At 42.3% G+C, this 25,200-nt stretch overlaps 1 protein-coding gene across 2 annotated transcripts in view; it reads left to right on the plus strand.

The window, feature by feature from the left end:
- Nucleotides 1–25,200, plus strand: part of snx30 (sorting nexin family member 30) — a 49,442-nt gene that overhangs the window by 14,054 nt on the left and 10,188 nt on the right. For both annotated transcript variants that reach the window (XM_042332644.1, XM_042332645.1), the window contains exons 2-7: nucleotides 1,796–1,984; nucleotides 4,572–4,682; nucleotides 9,324–9,482; nucleotides 10,664–10,859; nucleotides 15,269–15,468; nucleotides 17,021–17,107. In XM_042332644.1, the coding sequence (XP_042188578.1) occupies nucleotides 1,796–1,984; nucleotides 4,572–4,682; nucleotides 9,324–9,482; nucleotides 10,664–10,859; nucleotides 15,269–15,468; nucleotides 17,021–17,107 (942 nt within the window). The remainder of the gene's footprint in view (nucleotides 1–1,795; nucleotides 1,985–4,571; nucleotides 4,683–9,323; nucleotides 9,483–10,663; nucleotides 10,860–15,268; nucleotides 15,469–17,020; nucleotides 17,108–25,200) is intronic.

Below are 25,200 nucleotides of genomic sequence, written 5' to 3' on the forward strand. Positions count from 1 at the left end.
GACATCAATCTGTTGTATTTGTGAGTTGTTATTTAATGAGTTTGTATGCAGATGATTCAGCCCTGTAACTATCCAGCATCTTCTATAAGTTCATTTTCTGTGTCGTGTTGCATTTTGCATTTCTGCACTACATTCTACCGTTGTATGTGAATGTCTGTTCTATACTGGTTATTGAGATTGCAGTTGACCCCAATCTCGGTTGAAGAGAAGGTTGATGTGATGGTACTCTGTGCACTTTGATCACCTCTCTTCAATCCTTTTAGGGCCCAATTGTTAATGCTCTTGTCCCTGAGTCAGATGGTTGTCAGTCGGTTCAAGCCCCACTGCGCACATGAGAATATCTGGGTTGACACTCTTGAGACGTTATCTGAGGAACACTGCATTGACTGAGATTCTGTCTTTTGGGTGAGGTGTTAAAACCAAGGTCCTGATCAGGCAGATATTTACCAAAAAATCCCATGATACTATTCAAAAATCTTTCAAGTCAAATCCTTCAGGTAAGATTGATTGTTCACTTGATGGCTCTGCCTTCCCTCACCTCCGTAACATCGCCCGACTCCGCCAATACCTCACCTCTCAGGCCGCTGAAATTCTTGTTCATGCCTCCATCACCTCCCGGCTCGACTATGCAAACGCCCTGCTTGTCGGCCTTCCCAACTTCTTCCTCCACAGGCTGCAGATAATCCAGAACCCGTGTCCTCTCCCGCACCAAACTCCGTGACCCCATCTCCCTCACTCTCGCCCGACTCCATTGGCTCCCTATCCTTCAGAGGATCCAGTTCAAGAACCTGGTCCTCACCTACAAAGCCCTCAATGGCCTCGACCCACCCTACCTCTGTAATCTCCTAATCCTCTACCAACCCGCCCGTTCCCTCCGCTCAGCCCACCATTGGCGGGAGAGCCTTCATCCACTCTGCCCCTAACTTCTGGAATTCCATCTCCCAGTCACTCCGCCTCACCCCCTCCTTAGCCTCCTTCAAGTACCACCTCAAGACCCTCCTCTTCAACCATGCCATCCGCCAGCCCCCTTCTCCCCCCCCCCCCACCCCCGACCCCAGCTAAAAATGCTGTGCACTGTTCAGCACCTTGGGACGTCCTCCCGACGTGAAAGGCACTAAACAAATGTAATCTTGTTGTTGTTTGTGGGATATTTACTGTGAAGAAAATAATCACCTATAAATAGTAGTTACATTTTACAGAAAACTGTGCAGCGTGTCGAGACACTATCAAATGCAGGAAGATTTTTTCTGTTGTACAATGGCTTATTGTTTAGGATGTTGCCTAAAATGAATAATATCAAAGTCTGGGTTTGTTTTGTGTCAATTCACTTAAATCATAAGTTTTACTAGCTGTACTGTATATAACGCTTGTGCCTTCTGGGTGACTGAATGGAAACTGTTGTGGAATACTCACTGTGTAGCTATTTTTGAAGTTTAGCTTCACGGAGCGGCTGGGGTTGTGCTGTACTCCTACAAACACTGCTGTGTTTTTATATATAAGAACTGTTTAAATCTACTCTCCATTGCCTCCTTATCCATGCAGACATAAAAGGAAAGTAGTGGTAACAGTTTTATTAAAAATAATGGATGTTTTGGAGAATTAATTGCAAATAAACACCGACCGATTTTGGTCTCTTGCACTATGATTCTTGATGCAGCCTTACTCATAGAGACCTATTTGCCCATTTAACCTCAAACTGCATGCTTTTGTCAACTGATTACGGCTTTTAGAATGAAATAAGTAGAAGAAATGCAATTTTTAACGATATTTACATTTTGTTTTGTTTATATACTAGGATCTGATATTACCAAATGGGACACAAGTAGAGACATCGAGTCCTGTCTCCTCCTCGTCTCTTCTGAATAGACTGCAGTTGGACGATGACCTGGATGGAGAAACCAGAGATCTCTTTGTTGCTGTTGATGACCCCAAAAAACATGTGTCTGCAATGGAAACCTACATCACCTACAGAGTTAGCACCAAGGTACAGGGGCTGGAGTGTCTGCCCATAAGTGTTTTTAGAAGCATGCCCTTGATTTGTTCATGATGCACCACTTTGGGCCAATGTGTTCATGTAATTGATTACTACACTAACATTCTACAGCATGATTTGTGCTCTTGACTTTGTCAGCAGACAAATTCTCTGTTGTCTGAAAAACTGTTTCTCACCCCACCCCACCCCCCACTCCACTCCTGCATTCTTCTCACTTGCAGCTGTGATGTGCTGATGTAATTTATTAATAGAGATTAAAATGAAAGACTTGCGTCTTCACTATGGATGTGATGTTGTAATCGTGCGTAGTCAGTAGGGACTTCTGCTTTTTAAAATTTCAATGCAATTCTTCATGCTATCTATGACTGTCACTGTTGCAACATTGCTTGTTAGAAAATGGAGGGGGTTGTATTTTTCTCATTCTCATCCTCTCTAACTAGTTTCACCCCCTCTCCCCCTTGTGTTGCAAGGTACTGGCAATGGATAATTAGAGGGATGAATTGTGTTGGATTTGATGTAATGTGTCAGCATCGTTTCATTTCCCCTCTTACATTTACATTACATTGGTATTCATGTTGAGAGGGTATCTCAAAGTGCTTCACATCCCAGACTGGGAGCACAAACTGGGAATAGGAAATTGGGGTTGGGGGAGAATAAGATGGCTGAAAGCTTGATCAACAATCCGGGTTTATAGAACTGCACCCGGCAAGGGGAGTTCAGGAGTAAATAGCAATAGAGAGTGGAGGGAAACTTAGAAGAAAAAATTGGTCACACTAAATTTATAAAGAAAAGAAAATCTTTCTGATGAGGAGCAGATAGTCATTCTGTTGGTTGACTCGTGTTAGTTCTAAAATAATAGAGGAGTGAGATTAAGAAATAACTGGAGAAAAGCCACCAGGAAATTGCTTTGACATGAGATCTGGCTGCATTTTCTGCTGAATAATTATTGCACATTTAAGTGTGAAGCATAATATAAAGAAATGCTTACTTGATCAAATCTAGGCAAAATAGGTTTTGAAATAAGGAAAACTAAAACCCGCCTGGTTTGTACCTGAAACAACTTTGCCAAATTCAGAGAGCTCATACATTAAATAAACTTTTGGAGTGTTAATGCTATATCAAGGGGTATCTGATGTTTACGCCTTTTAATTGGTTCATCATTCTTATTGGAATCAATCACTTTTTTCTCCCACCCCATCCGCCAACAAAGATTAGACTATTGAAATGCAATCCAATTTATTTATGCAAGTGAGGTTTATCAGTGTTGAATATATATTTCTTTGTGGCTCAGGTGGTTATGTAGACGCTATCATTTAAGTGCTAAGTGCTGTTTTAATACAATTTAAGCTATTTATTTCATCAAATTAATGGAATAAGGCTTTCTGACTACATAAAAAATAATCAATATATGCTTTGGTTCAAATTGAAGTAGAAACAATTTGTATTTAATGTATTGTGTGCTTAAGTACCATCATATTAGTGATCCAATAAACAGTTTCAACTAGTTCAACTGAATATCACTGGAACATGTATAATGTTCTAGTGATATTCAGTTGAACTAGATGAGCTACTAAACCTGGTTAATGCACAGCAGTGAGAGTAAAATAAGTTGATATTGAACTGTTCAATCTTTTGTCCTCTCATGGTTATAGAGTTGTATTGGGATACTCTGTTAGAATGTACCATGGTTTAGTTTAGGTCTGTTCATAGCATGTGTACTGTGGACTTGCACTATACCAGCTGGTGTCCGATGTTACAAAATGGTACCTTCTGGATCATCCGTTATTGTCGTTTTCTGCATGCTGTTGAAAGCACTGATGTCACTTTCTCTGGCTGCACATGGGTGCATGAGATCCGCTGATTTTGCATATGCAATGGTATCAGCAGTACTTGCAGGAAATAACATCAGCATTAACCTTACAACGTGGAAGATAGCCATTTATTTTGTTGTGCGTTTTTACTGTGGGGAATTTTAACTCGTGAATCCAACCCATCTTGTTACAAAAGGGTTTCCTAGTATATTGGTGTGTTTACGTTTACAGTATTGCAGGTGATGGGTGCCTTGGGTTTGGCAACAGAACTGTAAAATAATTGATGTAATTGTTGCCCCAATTCACTTATAAAGGTAGTTTCCTTTTCTTCTAGAGGAAGATGTGAAGATGGCAGTAAGTGCAATATTTCTTTACAGTGGAGGCTGCCAATGCTTCTGGTCTTTGGTGGGTTGAGTGCTCGGCCCATTGTAAAAGCAAGTGATGTAATATTCTCATCACTGGGCTGCAAGAAATTTGCTGAACTGGTCTGGAGATGAGATCATATTTGCTTTCAAACCATTCTTTGCAGCGATTGCTACACTTCTCTGGAGTCCTGCAATATGAATGAAGTTGATTCCATAGAGCCAGGTGTGAGGAATATGACAAAACCACTTCTGTTTAAAGGGAATACTGAAGTATAAATGAGTAAGAAAATGCATTAATTGTACAGCCTCTTCCTAGTAAAATCAAAATGGTCATGAATCAATATAACTATTTCAATGCAAATTTGACAGCTTCTATGTTTTAACTCTTCGAATCGATTTCAGACAACAAGAAATGAGTTTGATTTACCGGAGTATGCAGTACGGCGAAGATACCAGGATTTTGACTGGTTGAGAAATAAACTGGAAGAGTCTCAGCCAACGCATCTCATTCCCGTAGGTACTAAACTGCTCTGGTCTTGTGTGGGTGTGTGCTTATTAGCAGAGTTAGAGTGGGGCTCCATGGAACTGAAGCATATATCTGATGCCATTTTCATCCTTCAGACTGGTGTATTCTAAATACACTCCTGATCTCCCCATTTGTTTACTATCTTAAATCGATGCCCCATTTAGTCACTGACTTACAGACCAAAGAAAATTTCTCCATATTGACTCTTAGCACCAGGCTTCGTGACCACATCACTCCCACCCTCGCTCGCCTCCACTGGCTCCCCATCCCCCAGAGGATCGATTTCAAGATCCTCATCCTCACCTACAAGGCCATTCATGGCCTTGCTCCCTCCTACCTCTCCGACAACAACAACAACAAGATTCCATTTATAAAGCGCCTTTCACGTCAGGAGGACGTCCCAAGGCGCTGACCTCTCCGACCTACTATCCCCCTACCTACCTGCCCGTACCCTCCGTTCCCCTGGCTCCGGTCTGCTCCACATCCCCCGCCCCAACCGCCCTACCATCGACAGCCGGGCCTTCAGCCTCTCAGCCCCGAGGCTCTGGAACTCCATCCCCCAGTGCCTTCGCCGCCTCCTCCCTTTCCTCCTTCAAGGCCGGTCTCAAGACCTTTCTCTTTGACTGTGCCTTCAGCTCCCCTCTCGACTCTCTACCCCCTCCTCGATCCCTCCCTTCCCTCCCCTCACCCTGACCACTTCCCCCCTGCTCGGGTCCTGACCCAACTGTACAGCACCTTGGGACGTCCTCCCGACGTGAAAGGCGCTCTGTAAATGGAATCTTGTTGTTGTTATCAAAACCCCTCAATGTTAAATACCGTGATTGTGTCACCCCACAGCCGCTTTTGTTGCGAAAAGTTTCAATTCTTCCAATCTCTGCTCACAGGCCAAACCACTCATCTCCGGTATCATCCTAGTAAATCTCCTTTGTACCCCCTCCATGGCTTGATGTCCACCCTAAAGTGGGGTGATCAAAACTGGACACCATACATGAAGTTTTTGGAATAAATGCAATGATAGTTGTACAATATCCAGACCAGATCCTGGTTGAAAACTCAAAACTATAATCAAGCTGTATTTTGTGACGTCAAGTGCTGACTCTGTAGTTGGATGCGTTTTTACCCCTTAGTAATGTTGTATGTGTAAATGTTAATGTTTGTTATATTTTTAATATGATAATACTTGCATTTGAGGTAGCACCTGATTACATGGTTGATGGCTGAAAGCCATCCACTGAAGAGAGGTGGGACTCATTTTTGTGGGCTAACGCGGCAGCCAATTTGTTCAGTTTGTATCCCATAAAAAGCCATGGAGCGAGTGACCAATTTTATTTGGGGGATTGTTGGCCAAGGCACCGGGAGAAACTTCCTTTTCTTTTCGAACAGTGTAATGGAATCTTTAACGTCTACCTGAACAGGCAGATGGGACCTCAGTTTAATGTCTCATTGAAGGATAGCACCTCCAACAATGCAGAACGCCCCAGCATTGTATTAGTGTAAGCATAGACTATATGGGTTTGAAGTCCTGACGTGGGAGTTGAACCCATGACCTTCTAATTCAAAGCCAAGAATGCTACCAATTGAGTTAGACTGATTCACTATTGTAAATATAAACTTGTGCATGCTTAGTTCGTGCAAGTAGCTAGGTATGCTTAAGAAAGACCTCCTTGAAAGGTAATGTGAAGAGGCCTGGAACACAGCCTGTTTTCATGTAAACGAATGTCCAGTCATAGCAGGCTGGTTTTGGATAGAACTTACTGCCTTTTGTCAAAATATTTAACTTGACGTGGGTTAGGGTGGAGGACAGGAAGAGAGAGGGAGGATTCTTTGCTTACCGATGGGCATCGCACAATACTTCATTTTTCTGTTGTATGCTTTTTTTTCCCTGTAAACTTGGCTCTGAATATGGGAAACATTAAGTTTCAGGATGTTGGCCTTTTGTTTTACACATCCTTTACACTCTTATTCCAATGCTTTAATTTTAGTAAAAGTGACTTAAAATAGCCTAGTGAACAGGTACTTTCTAAATTTGTTCTGCTCAGATGTGTTTTGCCTAAAGAACAATCTAAGAAATATTGACTTTTTTTTCCTGAATTTCCAAATATTTTGAGGGAGCAAGCTTTCTCCTGGAAGTTGGGTTTAGTGCTGGGTAATTAATATTATACTTGCAACAATGATCGACCATTTCTAGATTGGGTGTAACAAAGTTTAAGATTTGGAGTAAAGTCTTCCTTGACTTAACGTGTCCAATACGAAAAATTTATGCAAAAATGTTTTGGTCGCCAATGGCCATTGCACAATACTTCATGGCAACAGTAAAGGGTTAGTAATTGATTTCTGAGGGTATGGTTTCTTTTCAGTCCTTTTCAGGATTCATTTCTCTCTTAACACAAACCCCCTGTTCTAGCTAAACTAAATGGAACTGTTCCGGGACACTTCTTGAATCACCAGTGTTGTCCAGCAATGTACCTAAGGCAACAGTTCCTCACTGTAGTTTTAAGATTTATTTACTTTTACTAAAACTAAGGGAGTACTTTGTACAAAGTGCTATGCTTCCCTTTATAATTAATGTTGTTCCTTTTACTCTGCTTCATTCCACCCTCTTTATAGACAAAGTTTGTAATCCTGACAAAACGTAAGGACTATCCTGTGCTGACCCTCATCTCACTTAGTTGCCCATGTCAGAATCCACCCCTACTGCACAGTTTGAAAAAGTTTAGATGCCTGAAAATGTAGCTTTCAACAGCCTGCACCATGATCCTACCAGACAGGGTATACAGCATTCCATGATAAAATTGAGCAGTTTCCACTGCTTTCACAGAAATATGAAGAAAGCTGAAAGATAAATCCTTTTGCAGTTCACTGTTGGTGAGGGTTGTAGCGGAGGTTGTGTGAAGGAAATATGGAATATATTGTATGTTTAACATCGATCTTATAAACTTTTTTAAAGTAGCTGCTGTGTTGCATCATGTTGACCAGTGTCACTTGATCACCTGCTGGTCTCCAACAAAACATAACCTAACATTGCTTCACTCAAGCACTAATTCCTTGAGAAATATTTCTGGCAACATTCTAAAGATCCAATATTTTACCCTTAATTCCTCTTCTAATGGATTACAAATGTTCTCCTTTTCTTACTGAAACTAAGGAAGTACTTTGAGATCTTTAGAGGTAAATGCAGATAAGTTAGCAGCAGTTGGGGTTTTTATCTGCTAGCTATGAACATCGATTAAAGAGCAAACTAACGTTTCTAGCAGTATTTCCTAAAATTCAAATTAAATAAAATTAATGAACTTGGTGACAGTTTTAATGAAGTGTTTGCTTGGAAGGTGTATTTCTCTAATTCTCATCATCTAAATCTCACTCAACTCTCAAGTTCTGTAAGATAGTTATAGGATGAATCTTCAATTTTTTTTCCTTTTCCTAACTCCATGCGAGGAAGCACTTCCTCACATGGAGTTAGGAATGCCCTACAGTATTAATAGGAACACAGTAGTCTGGGAGTTAAAGCTGCTGTGCACGACCATGACAGCTTGAGGCACACAGATTTTTATTCTTCATCCACCTGTTAAAGTGAATATTAAAGATGCCACCATGCTATCTGAGAAGGCGAGGGAATTTCTCCCAGATTCCTGGCCAACATGATTAATAGATAATCTCATGGCTGGTTGTGGAACCTTAGTGGTGAAAGTTGTGTTTACTTGTAGTACAACTGCTACAGTGCTTGACTAATTATTTGAAGTCCTTAGACAAATGAGTCCTAACAGTGGTTAGGGCACTCGCCTCGCAAGCGAGAAACCTGGGTTTGATTCCCGGCAGGGCGAAACGTTGGACAAGTTTCCTTATTCCCTACACCTCTGTTTACCTAGCAGTAAGCAGAAGGCTGGTTGGTAGTCATTTGGTGGATCGCTTTTCCAGGGATGATAATACCCCCCCCCCCCTCCAATAATAATTTGGTCACTCATTCCACGCCTGTTTGTGGGACGCTGCTGTGCGCAATTGGCTGCCGCATTTCGCTCACAAATATACAGTCAATTCACTTCACAGTGTATTCTATGAAGTGCTTTGAGATGTCTAGAAGACGTGAAAAACGCTATATCAAATGCAAGGATTATTATGTTTGTGATGAGGCGGTATAAAAAAAACAAGTTCCTTTACAAATTTCATAATCTGTAAAATAACATGGTCTTCTCCCCCTAAATGTTAAAGCTTAAATCTGATACTAATAATCTTTGCATTTGATATGTCTTTCACGTTATTCTGCACAGGACCCACTGTAAAATGTAGTGAGTGTATTTGTAGGCGAACGAGGCAGCACACTTGCACACAGTTTACTTTAAAGAAAAATACTAATTCCTGAATATTAGCTGCGGCAATGCATAATACAAGCTGTGAAGTGCTTTGAGACTTCCTCTTGGCGTGGAAGGCACTATACCAAATGTGAATTATTATTAATAGTCTGAGGAAACCAATAGAGAAATTGAAACTAGGTGAAGGGTTGAAGCTTGTATTATTGCATTGCATTCCTTTGGTTGCTGTTTAGTTGTTGATGTACATTTAAATGATGTTGATAGTGCAAGTGCAGTCTAAATTTGAAAAAAAGACATGTTTAACCTTATTTTCTTGTGCAGCCTCTTCCAGAAAAGTTTGTTGTTAAGGGAGTTGTGGATCGCTTTTCAGAAGAGTTTGTGGAGACCAGAAGGAAAGCCCTCGACAAATTTCTTAAAAGAATTGCTGATCATCCTGTCCTTTCTTTCAATGATCACTTCAACATTTTCCTTACGGCTAAGGTATGGTTATAAAACACCATGTAAAAGCAAAATCAAGGAAATGCCGTATTGTTGATCGTATTAACATTAATAAAACAAGATTGACATCCACAAAAGCATCACCTAATTAAAGTACAGTGGAGTTGTCATATGCAATGTCAGGATTTTTAAAATCCAGACTCAGTCATTTCTGTTCAGTGCACAGATACAGATTGTATCAGGAGTAATGCTGGAGGTTGGCAGCTGTTTGTACACATCAAAGCACTTCCAGGCATGTGTTTGTCTGAGGATCTGACTAAAACATTCTAAAATCTATATGGTGGTAACACTTTGGGTTACTGTGCGATTAGTTATTGAAGAGGAATACTGCTTGTGGAGCATAACAACAACTTTCCTCTGCAAATTATCGGCTATATTCATTAAATCTAAAGTACAAGTACAGTTACTCTTAAGAGGAAGTCTCTTGACCTTCCTGAATATTGTGTTCTGTTATGGCTTTTAAAATCCAATAACTTTTGTAATTTCATTTTATCTTGCTCATTGAAAGGATTATTCAGCACTTACAGATTGGGTAATCAGCCAGTCTTGTTAAGCGCTTTGGCACACGCTTCGGACAGGAAAGTGCTATATAAATATAAATTTGTGGTGTATGTTAATGTGGAAATGGTGCATTAATTCCCTTGGACCACAATAATTGTGAACTGTTACCCAAAATGAACAGTTAAATTTCGGTCCTACCCCCACCATTGCTATTCACTGGGATTTATTAGTAACATCTTAGTGCTGTTGTGAAAAATACTTAACCCAAATGTACCATATATTCTCCTGTATCAACAACTAAGCGATAGCCGTAAAACTACCCTCTGTCTATCAGAGAGCAGTTTTGTGATCTGAATGTGAATTAGATTCATTTTGCGAGAATTATATTCAAAACAAACACCAGTTCTTTATCCCTGGTAATAAAGGCTTGTTACCAGAAAGGATAGTCCAGGTCAGATTACTTCACTAATGATACAGTAATGAAAGCCAGGGGAGATGCCATTGAGGAAGGATATGATCAGATGAGCCCAAGTTTCTTTCCATTATCCTAATGTGGGGCTTCAGCCCACAACCTTCGAGGCGAGAATGTTACCAATTGAGTAAAAATTAGAATATCTCAGTCAACTTGTTTTTAATTTTGTTTTTCTTTCACCCCCATATAGGATCTAAATCCTTACAAAAAGCAAGCTTTGGCCTTCATAGCAAAGGTGGGAGAGTCAGTAAAGTATGTTACAGGAGGCTACAAACTAAGAAACCGACCAATGGAATTCGCTGCGATGGGGGATTACTTAGACACATTTTCTCAGAAGCTTGGAACAATTGATCGAATCGCACAGAGGATAGTCAAAGAACAAGGAGGTGAGATGCTGGGAAACCTTTTGAGAGAAAACCATTTGTACCAAACTCGTACCAATCCCTCCTGAATATATCTTTGCCCAAAGCATTCCAAAACGAATGGTAGGATTTTCCAGGTTTGTTCCAGTTTGTATAGATTAGCACGTGCTGATGACTGTAAAATAAGACTAGATAAAGGCTAAAATGGAACTTTCTTTTCCCTTACCTTCCCAAAAAAATTCTTATCCATGTAAATGGAGTCCTGTAGCTTAGTGGTTAGAGCACTTGCCTCACACGCGAGAGGATCTGGGTTCAATTCCCAGGCAGGGTGAAATGTTGGGCAAGTTTCCTTTCTCCACACGGCTCTGTTTACTAGCATTAACTGGGAAACCAGTTGTTAGTCGATTGGCGGATTGCTTTTCCAGAGGTAATAATCCCTTCATACAAAACATAATAATTTGGTCACTCAGTCCACGACTGCTTGTGGAACACTGCAGTGTGCAATTGGCTGCGCATTTTGCCCACAAAATACAGTCAATTCACTTTATAGTATATTCTGTGAAGTGCTTTGAGACATCTCGAAGATGTGATAAGGCATTATATTAAATGCAAGGATTATTATTATCAGAAGGGTAGTGCAGCTTTTCCCATTGAAGTTGCATGGACACTGTCAGTTCTGATGTTTGATCCATGAGCAGTGAGGAGGGTATGCAGTAGTAGTATAGGATAATGTGAGCAATATGCCATCAAATTGGAACTATTTAATTGAGAGCAGATGATCACGCCATCAAATCATTCTACACATAATGTGTCAAGAATAGTTCAGATTTGTTCACTTGTATGCTTGTTGGGATTCAAAACTGTTGGTGTTTGTGGAATAATGGAAAGGACTCAGTACTCCTCTGGCTCTTTCCCCTCTTTTGAGCACCTCACCCTCTCCCACCCCTCCTTTCTCTCACTCAAAATCCTCCTCCTGTAACGGCCCCCTAAAACCTCTCCCACCTTCATCTCCGATATTTCTACCCTACTAACATCTCTCTGCCTCTGCTCTGATCGCCTCATCATCCTGGGCGACTTCAAACTGCACTTCACCCTCTCCTGCTCCATCTCTGCTCCATCTCCTCGGACTTCTCCTCCCTGCTCTCCTCGCTCAACCTCTCCCTCCACATCAACTCCGCCACTCACAGTCACGGCCACCCACTCAACTTGGTGATCACCCGGGGCCTCAGTGTCTCAGATGTCACCATTACCGACAAGGCCGTCTCCGATCACCACTTCATGTCCTTCACCACCTCCACCCCCCTCCCCACCTCCACCAGACCCAGCACCATCTTCTACCGCCCCTAGAAGAAGTTACCCCCTCAATCCCTAACCGCTGCCTTGGAGTCCTCTGAACTCCTCTCCCTCTCGTCTTCAACCCTCACTGACCCATCTTCTGCTCTCACCCTCCTCCACAACACCCTTTCCTCCACACTCGACACTCTGGCCCCCATCACCTCCCATGCTGTGGGAGTCCTTTGTGGAGTCCTGTAGTTCAGTGGTTAGAGCACTCGTTTTGCAAGTGAGAGACCCGAGTTCAATTCCAGGCAGAGGGCGAAACCTTGGGCAAGTTTCCTTACTCCACACGCCTAATAATAATCCCTCCAAAACTAAAAACAAAATTAAATTGGTCATTGTCAATCTACGACTGTTTGTGGGACATTGCTGTGCGCAATTGGCTGCCGCGTTCACCCACAAATATACAGTCAATTCACTTTACAGTGTGTTCTGTGAAGCGCTTTGGGACGTCCTCCCGACGTGAAAAGCGCTATATCAAATGCAAGGATTATTATTATTATTATTATACTGTCTCCTACTCTCGTTCCTCCCCCTGGTTCACCACTCACCTCCGCTCACTGAAGAGCCAGGTGCGGGCCGTTGAACCCACCTGGGTCAAATCTGGCCTAACGGTCCACCGACAAATCTGGTTGGACCTCCTCAAAATCTACCGCTCCACTCTAGCCTCGGCCAAGTCGTCCTTCTACTCCAGGATAATCCTGGAGGCGAAGAACAACCCCAGGTTTCTGTTCTCTACCACATCCCGACTCCTCCGTCCCCCCCGCCACCCCGCGCAGGTCATCTCCTCCAACCTTCACTGCGAGGAGATGCTGGATTTCCTTGAATCCAAAATCAAGGGAATCCGCTCCGCGGTCACTCCCCCTCCAACTTCCCCCCACCCCTTCCCTCCCACACTCCGACTCCTACCCATCCTCCCCTACACACCTTCGAACCCGTTTCCCCACCCTCTGTCACCAAACTCATCCTGTCCCTGAAACCCACCACCCGCTCCCTTGACCCCATCGCCACTCCACTCCTTATCTCTCAGCTCCACCTCCTTGCCCCACTTATCACAGACATCATCAACCTGTCCCTCTCCTCTGGCTCTGTTCCCATTCCCTAAAAACTGCCACCATCACTCCCACCTTGAAAAAACCCTCCCTTGATGCGTCGCAGCTATCAAGCTACCGGCCCATCTCCAACCTCCCCTTCCTGTCCAAGGTCCTTGAAAGAGTTGTCGCCTCCCAGCTGCGCTCTTTCCTCTCCACCCATGCATTATTCGAACCCCTTCAGTCGGGTTTCCGTGCTGCCCATAGCACAGAAACCGCCCTGGTCAAGGTCACCAATGACATCTTGACCATCTGCGACCAGGGCTCCCTCTGCCTCCTCGTCCTCCTCGACCTATCGGCAGCATTCGATACGGTCGACCACTCTATCCTCCTCCACCGCTTGTCCTCCCACCTCAACCTTCAAGGCCCTGTCCTTGAGTGGTTTAGGTCGTACCTCTCCCACCGTCTTCATTTTGTTTCCACAAACGGCTTTTCCTCCACCCCCGCACTGTCTCGTGCGGTGTCCCTCAGGGCTCTGTCCTCGGTCCCCTCCTCTTCACCCTCTATATGCTCCCCCTTGGTGACATCATCCGCAGACATGGGGTTAACTTCCACATGTATGCGGATGACACCCAACTCTACCTTTCCTCCTCTACTCTCAACTCCACGACCACCGATGTCCTGACAGCTGCCTGTCCGACATCGAGTCCTGGACGAGAGACAACTTTCTTCAGCTCAACGTGTGCAAAACTGAGGCCCTCCTGATTGGCTCACGTCAGCGCCTCCGCACCTCAGGCGCTGACACCATCAGCATCCAAGGCTGCACTCTCCACCTCTCAAAGCCAGTCAGGAACCTCGGGTTCTGTTCGACCCTGAGCTGTCCTTTCTCCCTCATATCCGCACCACAACTGGCACCGCCTTCCATCACCTCCGGAACATCGCCAGACTACGGCACTACCTCACCCCTCACGCTGCTGAAACTCTGGTCCACGCCTTTATCACCTCAAGGCTGGACTATGGGAACTCTCTCCTCGCCGGCCTTCCCGGCACCTCCCTCCACAAGCTGCAGGTCATTCAGAACTCTGCAGCTCGTGTACTGTCCCGCACCAGGCTTCGACCACATCACTCCCACCCTCGCTCGCCTCCACTGGCTCCCCATCCCCCAGAGGATCGAATTCAAGATCCTCATCCTCACCTACAAGACCATTCACGGCCTTGCACCCTCCTACCTCTCCGACCTACTATCCCCCTACTTACTTGCCCGTACCCTCCGTTCCTCTGGCTCCGGTCTGCTCCACATTCCCCACCCCAACCGCCCTACCATCGGTGGCCGGGCCTTCAGCCTCTCAGCCCCGAGGCTCTGGAACTCCATCCCCCAGTGCCTTCGCCGCCTCCTCCCTTTCCTCCTTCAAGGCCGGTCTCAAGACCTTTCTCTTTGACCGTGCCTTCAGCTCCCCTCTCGACTCTCTACCCCCTCCTCGCTCCCTCCCTTCCCTCCCCTCACCCTGACCATTTCCCCCCTGCTCGGGTCCCGACCCAACTGTCCAGCGCCTTGGGTCATTCTCCCGACGTGAAAGGCGCTCTATAAATGAAATCTTGTTGTTGTTGTAGTCCTGATTGAAGTGGTGCCTTGTAGAGCTTCCTAATGCCACCATAAGTCTAGAAAGGCCAAACATAAAGGAACAGTTCTAGTAGCGCATTTTGATGTTTCTGTCTCCATTGAGAGCTTAAGTTTGAAGCTCTGATGGTTTATAAACCCCACTTTCTTCAATTAAGATTATTTTCCTGCCTTACGATGCTATTTGATGGTCTTTGTCCATTTTGCTGCTATTTTTGCTTGTTTTCCCCTGGTGGGATAGCAACAATTTGCCTTATGAATGGCATTTAGAACATTATAGCTTTTATTTCTGCATAGGATTTGTATCTAGGGTTAAGCAAGTTCATGTTTAATTATAAAAGTATGATTTCTGTTTACTTAAATTAAGAACTTAATTCTTGCAAAGTTTTACATTTATTATTTTATCTTGGAATTAACTTTCTATTTACTTGTCACATTCAAATCTACAGAATACTTAGTGGAACTGCAAGAATATGGACCAATTTATTCAACCTGGTCTACCGTAGAAGATGAGCTAAGTAAACCCCTTGACGGCATGTCAAATTGTGTTGACAACTGTTGTTCATCCCTGGAGGAATTGACTGAGGATATGTCTGAAGATTTTCTACCTGTTCTGAGAGAATACGTTCTTTACATTGAATCGATGAAGGTCAGGAAAAAGTTCTGGGTTGGCTTATGATCTAGGTTATGTAATTTTGAGATTTAACTTTTGAATAGGAGCTTTGAAGATATTTTCAGATTACATTGGTTCCAATTTTAACAAAAAAAACTTTCCCAGAGATTTACATTTGTTTCTTTTAGCAATTAAGAATTGTGGTGCATAAACTCACAACAGCTAATATCACAGAAGTATAAACTTCTCAATGAGGTGCGAGTTTTTAGGGAATTAAAAATTTGAGTCACACTGGAAAGAGATCACTAAAGAATTGGCTCACATGTTCTTTGTGAGTAAACAGAATTATTCCCATAGATTGTTTCCAAGTTGATTCCTTTTTTTTGTAACTAATACAATTTGAATTATTTAATGATCCTCCTTCATAGTCTGATGTGGCAATAGCATTACATGTGTTGGAGGTAACCTTGAATGATATGAGATACTATTTATAAAATATTGGAAATGACAATTAGCTCAATATTCTATCAGTGTAAGGAATTCTTGCTTTTGTGTAATTTATCATCTTGAGTGCTCTGGTGGAAGACTTTGCATAGTTTAGGATATTCCACTGTTTCCTATTGTGTTCTGTTTAACCACAGAAGACAAACCATATTTTCTTTTGTTTGAAATTGAAGGTATCCACATGGAAAGAACAGTTACTTTTTACACACATGTCTGCACCTACTGAAGTCGCAACTTGCTAAAATGTACAAAGTAAAATTTTCATCCCTGTCGAATATAACTTAGCTCAAGTCGTATTTCAGCAAGCGAGTGACCTTGAATCAAATGTCGAAGATCCTAGTCGGGAATATTTGTTAGTTGTCATAGATTATTAAGTATTGGTTTGTGTACAACTTACAAGGAAGACAGTAAGGCAAAGCTCTGAACACCCTTAGTGATTTGGTCTCAAAACAGCCTCTTATGTAATAATCTACTCTGGTTAAAATGCAGTTTGCTAGGATCTAAATGCATTTAATTGAAATACCATTGAGTTGTTGCCTTTTTAATCTAAGGGTTGCTGTGGAGAAAAATTGTGCAAGAAGTACTTAGTATTTTAGTATTTCATACTGAATATACATTAGAGTTACTATCATTAAGATGTAGTGATATATTAGCAGATATAATATCGTAAATTGACTGCAGGCCATTTAGCAAGTTACATACACTGAATAATCTAAGATGATGATGAAATTGGATTTTTGTCATAAATTTGTTTTATAGAGTGACATTTGTGGTATCAATAAGTTCAGAAGTTAAATTGATCAGTGAATACCAATTGACAGGCTTTATATAATGGCTCTGTACCAAGTTAATCTATGAAGTTCAATAGTCCATTTTGTTAAAGGAGAGAGATTAAAGGACTTTGGCTAATTGTTGCATTTTGCTTAATTTAATTTCTGAAGCTTAACATTACTGTGGAACAAATGCCAAATTTCATGTTTATGGTCCATCAATATGGATATTGTGTTTGAGGCTGATGAGTCCCAGGGAAAGGGCTGCTTCTATGCCAGGTTTTAAAGCTTGTTTTTGTTCATTTTTATCCTAGAATGTGCTCAGGAAAAGAGATCAAGTACAAGCTGAGTATGAGACTAAGCTTGAGGCAGCTGCTTACAAGAAAGAAGAAAAAACAGTGGTAAGTACCATTAAACTCTTTCATTACAAAATCCGATTGACACTCTACAATTTAATAGGCATAGTTATTGAAGGGAGTAAAGGCTTATGTTTATGTAACATCTTTGTTTAAGAAACTTCTCAAAGCATTTTACAGAATGATTAAAAATGAAGGAATATTAGGCAGGCAAACTCGGCAACTAATTTGCAATTGACCAGCAATCTCAAACGTTATAAGTATCCATAATACAGGGAAACACTTATACAGTGCTTTGCTGGAACACTGGTTTGGTTATTGAGGTTTGAACGCCGACATTAACTTAACCAAAATATCAAAATACACGGCTGGCTCCACTGCCGTTATCGCACATGGAAGGCTTTCAGGTTATCAGATCAGTGGCAACTTGATGACACAAGAAGTTGAACATTTTGTCTTGCCCTTTCTGTAGGTTGTACAGTGAATGCAGAAGCAAACTGGCACTCACATCAGTTATAGCTCTGTTTGGACGACAACTATTATAGTATTATAAATATCGATTTATGATGGGGCTCCATTGTAACTTGGATTTTTGGGTAAAATATTTATCTCAGTACAGATGCAAGGTGCTGCATATAGAAAGTAAGATTAGGAAGCATGTGTCCTCCATGAATTAGATAACACTTGCCAATGGGGAAGCTGAGAGGGATATAGAGATGTTGGTTGACTCATCACACACACAATGTTAAAGGCTTGACTGCTGATGGTGGGTTGAGGGACATGCAGGAACCGGAAGTTTGTCAAGTGGATGGGACAAGCAGAAGAGGGAGGTTGGGGAACTTATAATAATAATAATCCTTGCATTTCATATAGTACTTTTCACGTCTTCTCGATGTCTCAAAGCGCTTCACAGAATATGCTATAAAATGAATTGATTGTATATTTGTGGGCGAACTTCACAGGGATGGTGAGATGCTAGGGTGTGAAGGGATTTATAGGTGAGGGTGAAACCCTGGAAATTGATCTTTTGGGAGATATGTAGCCTGGCAAGTGCTGGAGTGATGGGCATGTGACTTTTCAGGATGTAGGTGTCAATTTTGAATGAGTTGGATCCTGTGATTGCTGGAATTAGGGAGATTGCTGAGGAATGTGTTTTGAGAGGTTTGAATCTGGAGGTATCAAAGGCGTGAATAAGCGTTTTGTGTGAGACGGGTCAGAGGCAGGCACTGTGGCAAAGGTGAAGAAAAACAGTCTTTGTTAGGGACCAAATGAAGAAAGGAGAGGCAAGGATTGAACCAAAAAAGGTTGGGCACTGGTTCACTGAATTCGAGAGGCCAGGGAAGTTGAGGTCAGAGACGGAATTGAGAAAATGTTGGCAGGAGCTGAGGAGGATGCTTTTGTTTTGTTAACACTGAGCTGCAAGAAATTAAAGTAACTGGTTTAGGGCAGCAAAATATCTAAATATGTATAATTATTAAATATTAAATATATAAGTATTAAACAGAATATACTGTCAATCTACTTTGCAGTATATTCTGTGAAGTGCTTTGAGACTTCTCAATGATGTGATAAAGCGCTATATCAAATGCAAGTATTATTATTATGGACAATTTCAGGACTTACGCCAGGAAGGATTTCTTGACCTAGATAGTAATTAACAACTGGAACAGGTTACCAGGAAAGGTGGTTGATGCCAGGAGGCTGGATTCATTTTTTTTAGAAAAACTTGAGTTTGTGATGAAAGGATGGTAGTGTGGGTTTTCTGGAAGGATTTGATCAAATGGGCTGGAACTTGTATGATTGTTGTAGTGAGTGTTACTCTACATCTTGCCATGCTTGGCCGGGGGCTTGATACTGATACTGGGAGAGAATGTTTGATTTGAAATCACTTTCTCTGATGAGCACAATTATAATAATTCTTGCATTTAATATAGCGCCTTATCACGTTGTTGAAATGTCTCAAAAGTGCTTCACAGAATATATAGTAAAATAGAGTGAAATATGGCAGCACAGCAGTGTCACACAAACAGTCATGGATTGAATGACCTTATTTATTTATTTTTGGAGGTATTATTACCCCCCTAAAGTTATCTGTCAATTGACTAACAACTGGGTTCCTACTTATTGTTGGTAAATAGAGTTGTGTGGAGTAAGGAAACGTGCCTAAGGTTTCACCCTACTGGCGAATCGAACCTGGTTCCTCTCATTTGGAGGTGAGAGTGCTAGGTAGAGTAGGGTGATTATTATAGGAAGGACTCTTAGCCCTAATAAATAATTGGACTCTGTTGCTATACTAACTGGTTAATATCATTGGTTAATTCTGATTGTACCATTCAATATACTGAAGTTGTGTGTTCACTATGTAGCTCTCAATTCTGTACTGCTTGGAGATTTCATAGTATTTATACTTGAAGTGACTTCCTTTGTAAACTTGTATTTTGTTTAATCTGCAGGAATTGTATGCATTCTACAGATGTTTTTTCCTTTAGTTCACGAAGGAAAGGTTCAACCCAAGTGCAGAAACAACATTTGGAAAACTGTAAAAATAGCCAAATTCTAATATCTAGAGCCAAGTGCTGTGGATTATTACACTTGACTGTGTCAACCAATGTAGTAAGATTCTTCAAATAATTGCACTTTTCTAAAATAAAACCCTAGGATTTCTTTGGTATTTGCTTTTAAACAAACTTCAAATAAAACTTTTTAAAAAAAATTGTAACAGTTATACATAGCTTTGCAGTAATAAATATTTATTCAATACTTGGCAAAATTTCCTATCTCTGGAACAAGTTCTTGGGGACTTCAATATGCAAGTTTATTTTTGCATTTCAATAGAGAATTGAAAGCCAATTTTTCAAATTCTGTAAATCTCACCATGGAAATTTCATTGTATTTATAATTGAAGTGACTTCAAATTTTGTCACTATAAAATGAGCATATTATTTGACACCACCACTAAAGTGTTAGGAAACGTATAACAGGAGAAACCCCTTGTCTCTCTCTCTCCCCCCCCACCACCATCACCACATTCAGTCAATCTGCAGTTCTGCTTTTTTTTTGTAGGGACACATTAATATAGTGCATCTTAAAAAGTTTTTTTTCTTCTCTCACTCTCTCCCAAAGACAACAAATTGCATATACATAGCACCTTTCATGTCAGAAGGACGTCCCAAGGCACAGGACAATGAGAGATGTGCACCCGAGCTGCAGGTTGGGATCAGAGTGGGGTGGAGGAAAAGAGGGGTGAAGAAGGGAAGGTGACCAAAGGCACAGTTGAAAAGGAAGGTCTTGAGACGTACCTTGAAAGAGGCAAGGGAGGGGGAGAGCGGTGGTGCTCTGGACTGAGTTCCAGAGGGTGGAGGCAGGAAAGCTGAAGGCCTGACTGTCAATAGTCAAGGAGGAAGTGTAGAGACATGGACCAGGCCAGTGCCTGCCGAGCAGAGGGAGTGAATGGGTTGGTTAAGTTTTGATAGGTGACAGAGGTAGGGTGGAGGGCTTTAAATGTGAGGTCAAGGATCTTGCACTCAATCCTCTGGGACGTAGGAGCCAGGAAGCTTAGTGCGGGAGAGGACATGAGCTGCAGAGTTCTGCATAATCTGCAGCTTGTGATGGGACGAGTTGGAAAGACCAGCGATTAGGGAGTTTCCACATGTGTCAAGACACCTGACTGGAACTGTGACTGCTATTCCTGTGTGTAAATTGGCTGCTGCATTCACCAACAAAATGCATGGTTATGACACTTTGCAGTAAATCCTTTGAAGGTCTTTGAGATGTTTTGACAACATAAGATGCTATATCAAATACAAGGATTAACTATCATTTCAGTGACTTTAGTTTTATAGGATTCCTTTAGTACAGGATCTGAAACTAATAAGGCTATCCCAGTTGGGGGCAGTGGTTTCGCCTGATGCCAATATGTCCTTTGATTGGAATAAGATACTTGAACAGAAAACCAAGTCCTAATACTTCCAGAGAGGGATCAAATAACTGTACGTTGGGAAGAAATTATGCTTGTAATTGACTGGGTGCATGCAGCCCTGTATTTGGTTCATTGGATGAAATCAACTCAAAAACAAACATTCCAGATTGACTTTATTGTGCAAATGCCCTCCAGCTAGAAATTTACTATAGGACGGCAGTTATGCTGTATGTTTACAACAACAAAATTACATTTGTAAAGCGCCTTTCACGTCGGGAGGACGTCTCAAGGTGCTGAACAGTCAGGGATCAGGACCCGAGCGTGGGGGCTGCAGGGTTGGGACGAGGAAGGGCAGAGAGGTAGGAGGACCGCTGAAGGCACAGTCTTGAAGGAGGCGAGGGAGCAAGGTGAAGGGATTGTGGGATGGAGTTCCAAAGGGTGGGGTCAGAGAGGCTGAAAGCCCGGCCGCCAATGGTAGGGTGGGTCGGGAGAGAGATATGGAGCAGGCCGGAGCCTGTTGAATGGAGGGAGCAGACAGGTTGATTGGGGGTCAGTGGGTGGGAGGGGGCAAGGCTGTGGATGGCCTTGAACGTGAGGACGAGGATTTTTAATTCTATCCTCTGAGGGATGGGGAGCCAGAGTGGAGTTCGGTAAGGGTGGGGATGATGGGGGCACAGAGTCTGGTGTGGGGGAGGACACAAGCTGCAGGGTTGTTCTGGATGATCTGCAGCTTGTGGAGGGAAGAGGCCGACAAAGAGGGAGTTTCTGTAGTCGAGCCTTGAGGTGACGAATGCGTGTATGAGGGTTTCGGCAGCCTGAGGGGTGAGGCAGTGGCGGAGTCGGGCAATGTTGTGGAGGTGGGGGAAGGCAGTGGGTCATGGCATGGATATGGGGAAGAAAGGACAGTTGAGGGTCCAACAAGATGCCCAGGTTCCTGACTGGCTTGGTGAGGTGAAGATTGCATCCATGCATGTTGATGTTGCCAGTGCCTGAGGTGCTGAGGGGCTGGCGAGTGCCAATCAAGAGGGTGACATTTTGCTGACATTCAGCTGTAGAAAGTTAGCTCTCATCCAGGACGTCAGTTGTCCTGGAATTGAGGGTGGAGGCAGAGAGATAATTGGATGTCATCAGCGTACATGTGGAAGTTGACCACATGTCTGTGGATGATATCACCAATGCAGAGCATGTAGAGGTTGAAAAGGAGCGGACCGAGGGCAGAGTTCTGAGGAACACGCAAGAGACTGTGCGGGGGCTGGAAGAGAAACCATTGGCAGAAACAAATTGGAGACGGTGTGATAGATAAGACCTGAACCATTCAAGGACAGAACCTTGAAGGTTGAGGTGAGAGGAGAGGCGCAGTGGAGAAGGTTTGAATGGTCCATGGTATTGAAGGCAGTAGAGAGTACCAAGAGGCAGAAGGAGCCCTGGTCACAGATGGACAGGTTTAGATATATATGCCTGCTCAGAAATTTGGATTCCATCATTTTGTATAGTTGAAGATATTTGAGGTGAAAGAAGGCATTTTTAAAAAAGAAACCTTGTCCATATTTGTATTCTTTTGGGTAATACACATGCCAGATTAAACCTCATTCAAAGAATAAAGACTTTGTCTCTAACAACAAATTACATTTGTATAGCATCTTCCACGTGGGGAGGACATCCCAAGGCGCTGGATAGTCAAGGATTTGGAATACTGTAAATCTGAAGTATCTTATGAAAGAGGTACAAAATGATGAAAATCTGAGCCATTTTTTCCCCAAATCTATCCAAAGGAACATTAGTTGAATGGAATTCAGTTTTGTTTGGCATGCTTAAGTTCTTTATAAGCTATAAAATTGTATAAACATGCTGTAAGGTACAAATGGAAAGTTCCTCCTGGTGTGATGGCCAAGTATTTACAGTGAATTTTCCATTCTGTTGAGCAGAACCAGATTTTAAAACCAGTTAACAGCATCCGCCTGTCCTACTTGAGTGCAGTTCAGACTACAGATTTGCTGTAGTTCAGTACAACAATAATTTTCATTTCTATAGATAAGAGAAGGGGAGGGGATTTATAGGCGAGGGTGAGGCCTTTGAAGTCTATCTGACTTCAAATCGATTGAGACAGGATACATACGGTGAACCCTGGCCAGACTGGAGTGATGGCAGCGTTTGGTGTGAGTGAGAATGTGGTTGGTGAATATTGTATCTGCTGCATCTGATAGATGTTGGAACTAGGATGGCTTCTGCCTTGTCCGTGTTAAGGAGCAAGAAATTGAGGCTCTTTCAGGTTTTGGTGGCTGATAAGCAAGCAAACAATATTAGTGGACCAGGTATCCAGAGCAGTGGAAAAGTAGAGTGGGGTAATGTTGACCTCTAGAGGACAGAAGTGGTACATTTGCAAACAGGGAACTCATATGGTTATGCTTGTGTTAATAATAATAATAATAATAATCCTTGCATTTGATATAGCACCTTATCACATCTTCAAGATTCTCAAAGCGCTTCACAGAATGTACTGAAAAATGAATTGACTGTATACTTTGTGGGCAAAACGCAGCAGCCAATTGTGCACAGCAGTGTCCCACAAACAGTTGTGGATTGAGTGATCACATTATTATTATTTTTGAAGGGAATTTTACTCCTGGGAAAGCAAAATGTTATGGAAATTTGACTAGGAAGTGGATTTTAATAAATGGAATATACTGTAAAGTGAATTGACTGTATATTTTGTGAGCTGGGAATCGAACCTAGGTCTCTCGCTTGCAAGGCGAGTGCTCTAAACACTGAGCTACAGGACTCCTGTAGATATATTTATTTTGACTGGTTCTTTATCCCACATTTAAAACAACCCACAAAAATACTTGTTGTCCAGTTCAGACACACTTTTCCGTAAACAAAACACAAAATACTGCAGATGCTGGAATCTGAAACAAAAACAGAGAGTTGGGAAAACTCAGCAGGTCAGGCAGCACCTATGGAGAAAGGAAAATGAGTCAACGTTTCGGGTCCATGACCTTCGTCAGAACACAGACTGGAACACAGAGCAGTATGGTTCTGATGAAGGGTCATGGACCTGAAACGTTGACTCACTTTCCTTGCTCCATAGAGGCTGCCTGACCCACTGAGTTTTCCCATCCCTCTCTGTTTTTGTTACACTTTCTCGTGTTCTGCAGTTAGTAAACTGGAATGCTAGGGCACTGCCCCTCACCTTGTTGATAGCAAAGTTGCAAAGACATGCAATTCTGGAATTGCGATCCTGTATTACTCTGAATAGTTTGCAGAGGGCTAAATAGTTTGTAAATGTTCCCTATAAGTTAATAGTAAAGTTGAATGTGCAGCAAACTGTTAATTTCCTGTTTGCTCCTATAATACTTATAGACAATATCTAATGGGCAGATTAGTTTCATATCTGATTTGAGCTGCACATGTCATAAATGTAGCCTGAATCTTTTTCTTCAATCCCAAATGAATTGACACCTTGCTCACACTCGCTCTTGAGCCTTACTTGTGAGGAACACTCACTGAAGTGAATTGCAGGTGGTGATGGTGGATCTATGAACTGTCCCTCAGCTTGAATGATGAGTCTCCTCCAAATGATTGGGGAAATAACTAACCAAAGAGCGGAATTCTGTAAAGGATGTTCACAAAGTCCTGTTACCCCCATGTTTTTTCTTACAATGCTGACCAACAACTGAAACATGTGGAAGAATAATGATAATTCTATTTAGGAGTACTTCACTGTGTTCAGTACAAGTGTTTAACTGTATTTAGACATCCAGAGGATCAGTGTTGGAGCGCCATCGTTTTCATGGCAGATAATGATCCGTCACCATGTTTGGTGCAACATCTTCCGTAACACGATGGAGTGAGGAGGTGAAATGCATTTCTGACAACTTGTTTCAGCTCCTCTGTAGTCTCGTATCACTGTTTTGTAACGGGGTAACAGGACTTTCTAGTTATTAAAATGCGGAATTTGTTGACTTGCAAGAGTACACAGTGAACTGTCGGGAGAATGGGATGTTTAGTGGGTTTTTCTGGTAACTATTCTGGGTTTGGTGCAGCATTGATGATTAGCAATACAAATGAGAATTAGGTGGCAGGTTTGAATAGCTTATCTCAGCCAGGCAACAATTAGAACCACCGAGTTCCCAGTCCTAATTGCTGTCCAGAAACTCTTTCTGGAAGATTGTGTGTGTTTGAGGACCATTTGTGATTTAGCCACACTGCCCCTTGTAGT

This window comes from Callorhinchus milii, unplaced genomic scaffold (assembly GCF_018977255.1).
Source record: "Callorhinchus milii isolate IMCB2004 unplaced genomic scaffold, IMCB_Cmil_1.0 Scaffold1, whole genome shotgun sequence".
NCBI lineage: Eukaryota > Metazoa > Chordata > Chondrichthyes > Chimaeriformes > Callorhinchidae > Callorhinchus > Callorhinchus milii.